General features: G+C 45.5%; 1 protein-coding gene across 1 annotated transcript; it reads left to right on the top strand.

Annotated features, from left to right (window-relative positions):
- The first annotated feature begins 214 nt into the window (after positions 1 to 214).
- Positions 215 to 979, top strand: LOC149141065 (uncharacterized). The gene has a single exon (XM_089451138.1). It carries the CDS (start codon positions 215 to 217, stop codon positions 977 to 979), a length of 765 nt encoding a protein of 254 aa, XP_089307264.1.
- The last annotated feature ends 640 nt before the right edge of the window (positions 980 to 1,619 follow it).

The following is a 1,619-nucleotide window of genomic DNA, read 5'->3' as shown; positions in this document are numbered from 1 at the left end:
ACCTAGATCTGAAATATTCCTTATATAAAATATATAAGTGCATATTCCTCATATTTTATCTAAAATAAAAAATTTGAAATCTATTCTTTTTACTTAAAAATCAGTACCTTGGTTTTGAATAGATCGACACCCTAGTATCGCTGCTGCGCGTGCCCTGCTCTTCCTCTGCTAGGTTGTCCAGCTGCGCAATTGCTTGGGCCTTCGGCCTTCTGCCATGGCCCCTCCGAACACGACACCGGAGGTGGTCGATGTTCAGCAAGCTTTCTCAGACCTTGTTAAATCTTTGCCTCCACAACACCCTCGTCCAGCCGTTTCTAAGTTTGTTAAAAAGCTGGATGTGTTACAAGAAGTTAATCTTCCTCCAGCCCTTCCCCACATGGATGCCATCTCTCTTGCAGAAAAAGGACTCATTGGTCAATTCACGGGCCTCTGGCCATCTCCAAAGACTGTGCAGAGATGGGTTGAAAGAAACTGGTCCAATAAAATTCAAGGTAAAATATCCATTAGATTTTGTGGGAAGGGGTATTTTACCTTTCATTTCGAATCCAGAGAAGACAAGGACTTAATCTTCAAGAATGGGCCCTATTTTATGGATTCCAGAGCCCTGTATCTCAATAAATGGACCCCGGATTTTGACCCAGAACTGGACGTTCCTAGTGCTATTCCGGTTTGGGTCCGGCTCCCTCATCTCCCTCTTCATTGCTGGGGAGACGAATCGGTTCGATCTATCGGGAATGCAGTTGGCAGATTCATAGATCGCAGCGAACCAAAAGATAATATGCAAGCCTGTGCACGTATTTGTGTTGAAGTGGACTTAGGCAAAGGGCTTCCCGAAGCTATCAAACTCAAAGTGGATGACTGGAGCCATATTCAGCAACTGGATTACGAACAGATCCCATTCAAATGTAAGGTATGTCATGAATACGGCCATTTTGCCAATCGCTGTACTAAACTTGCTGATGTTGAGAATGGCTCATAAGATGAACAGTGGGAAACAGTTAAAAAAAAGAAGTTGGCTCCCATGACCAAAGCTCCACCGGAAGCAGGCCCTTCAGTCCCCAATGTAGCTCGCCTTTCTTCTTCCTCCCCTTCCTTATCTGCCCTCCCCCCTCACTCTCATCCCCCACCCCCTTCCTCATCCAATCCCTTCTCTGTCCTATCCCCTCCTGAAATCCCTCCCCCGGAATCATCCTCCCCTCCTCTGATCCAAACAGATGCCACTGAATCCTCCCTTCCTTTGGTTATCACCTCTCAGACTTTCCTTGATCCTCCTCCTATTAGACAAACCAGGAACTCCTCCAAAGATCATGGAGCTGCCAATGACTCCTTTAAAAAACTTGGGCCGAGTAGGAAATCTCCAAAGCAACAAAGAGATGAGAATGCTCAGAAAGATATAACAATGGGCATCCAGAACCCCATAGAATATTATATTCTAGGGCAATACGACAAAGAGACAATCCATAAGGACCAAGGGGGGCGAGCACCTCCCCGTAACCCACATACTCAATGATGAAGTTTCTGTCTTGGAATAGTAGGGGACTAGGGCACCCCTCCAAAGTTGCAACCCTAAGAGATCTTATTCATTGCGAGAAACCAGAAATTTTTTTGTTACAGGAAAC

Source organism: Pinus tabuliformis, chromosome X (genome assembly GCF_031772625.1).
Source record: "Pinus tabuliformis cultivar Carrire ecotype Pingquan chromosome X, CPIR1, whole genome shotgun sequence".
Lineage (NCBI taxonomy): Eukaryota > Viridiplantae > Streptophyta > Pinopsida > Pinales > Pinaceae > Pinus > Pinus tabuliformis.
The sequence above is the reverse complement of the archived record's forward strand: the minus strand, read 5'-3'. Positions and strand labels throughout refer to the sequence as shown.

Excerpts from the sequence above, each read along its gene's own strand:
- LOC149141065 (XM_089451138.1), top strand. The coding sequence starts at position 215 with ATGGCCCCTCCGAACACGACACCGGAGGTGGTCGATGTTCAGCAAGCT.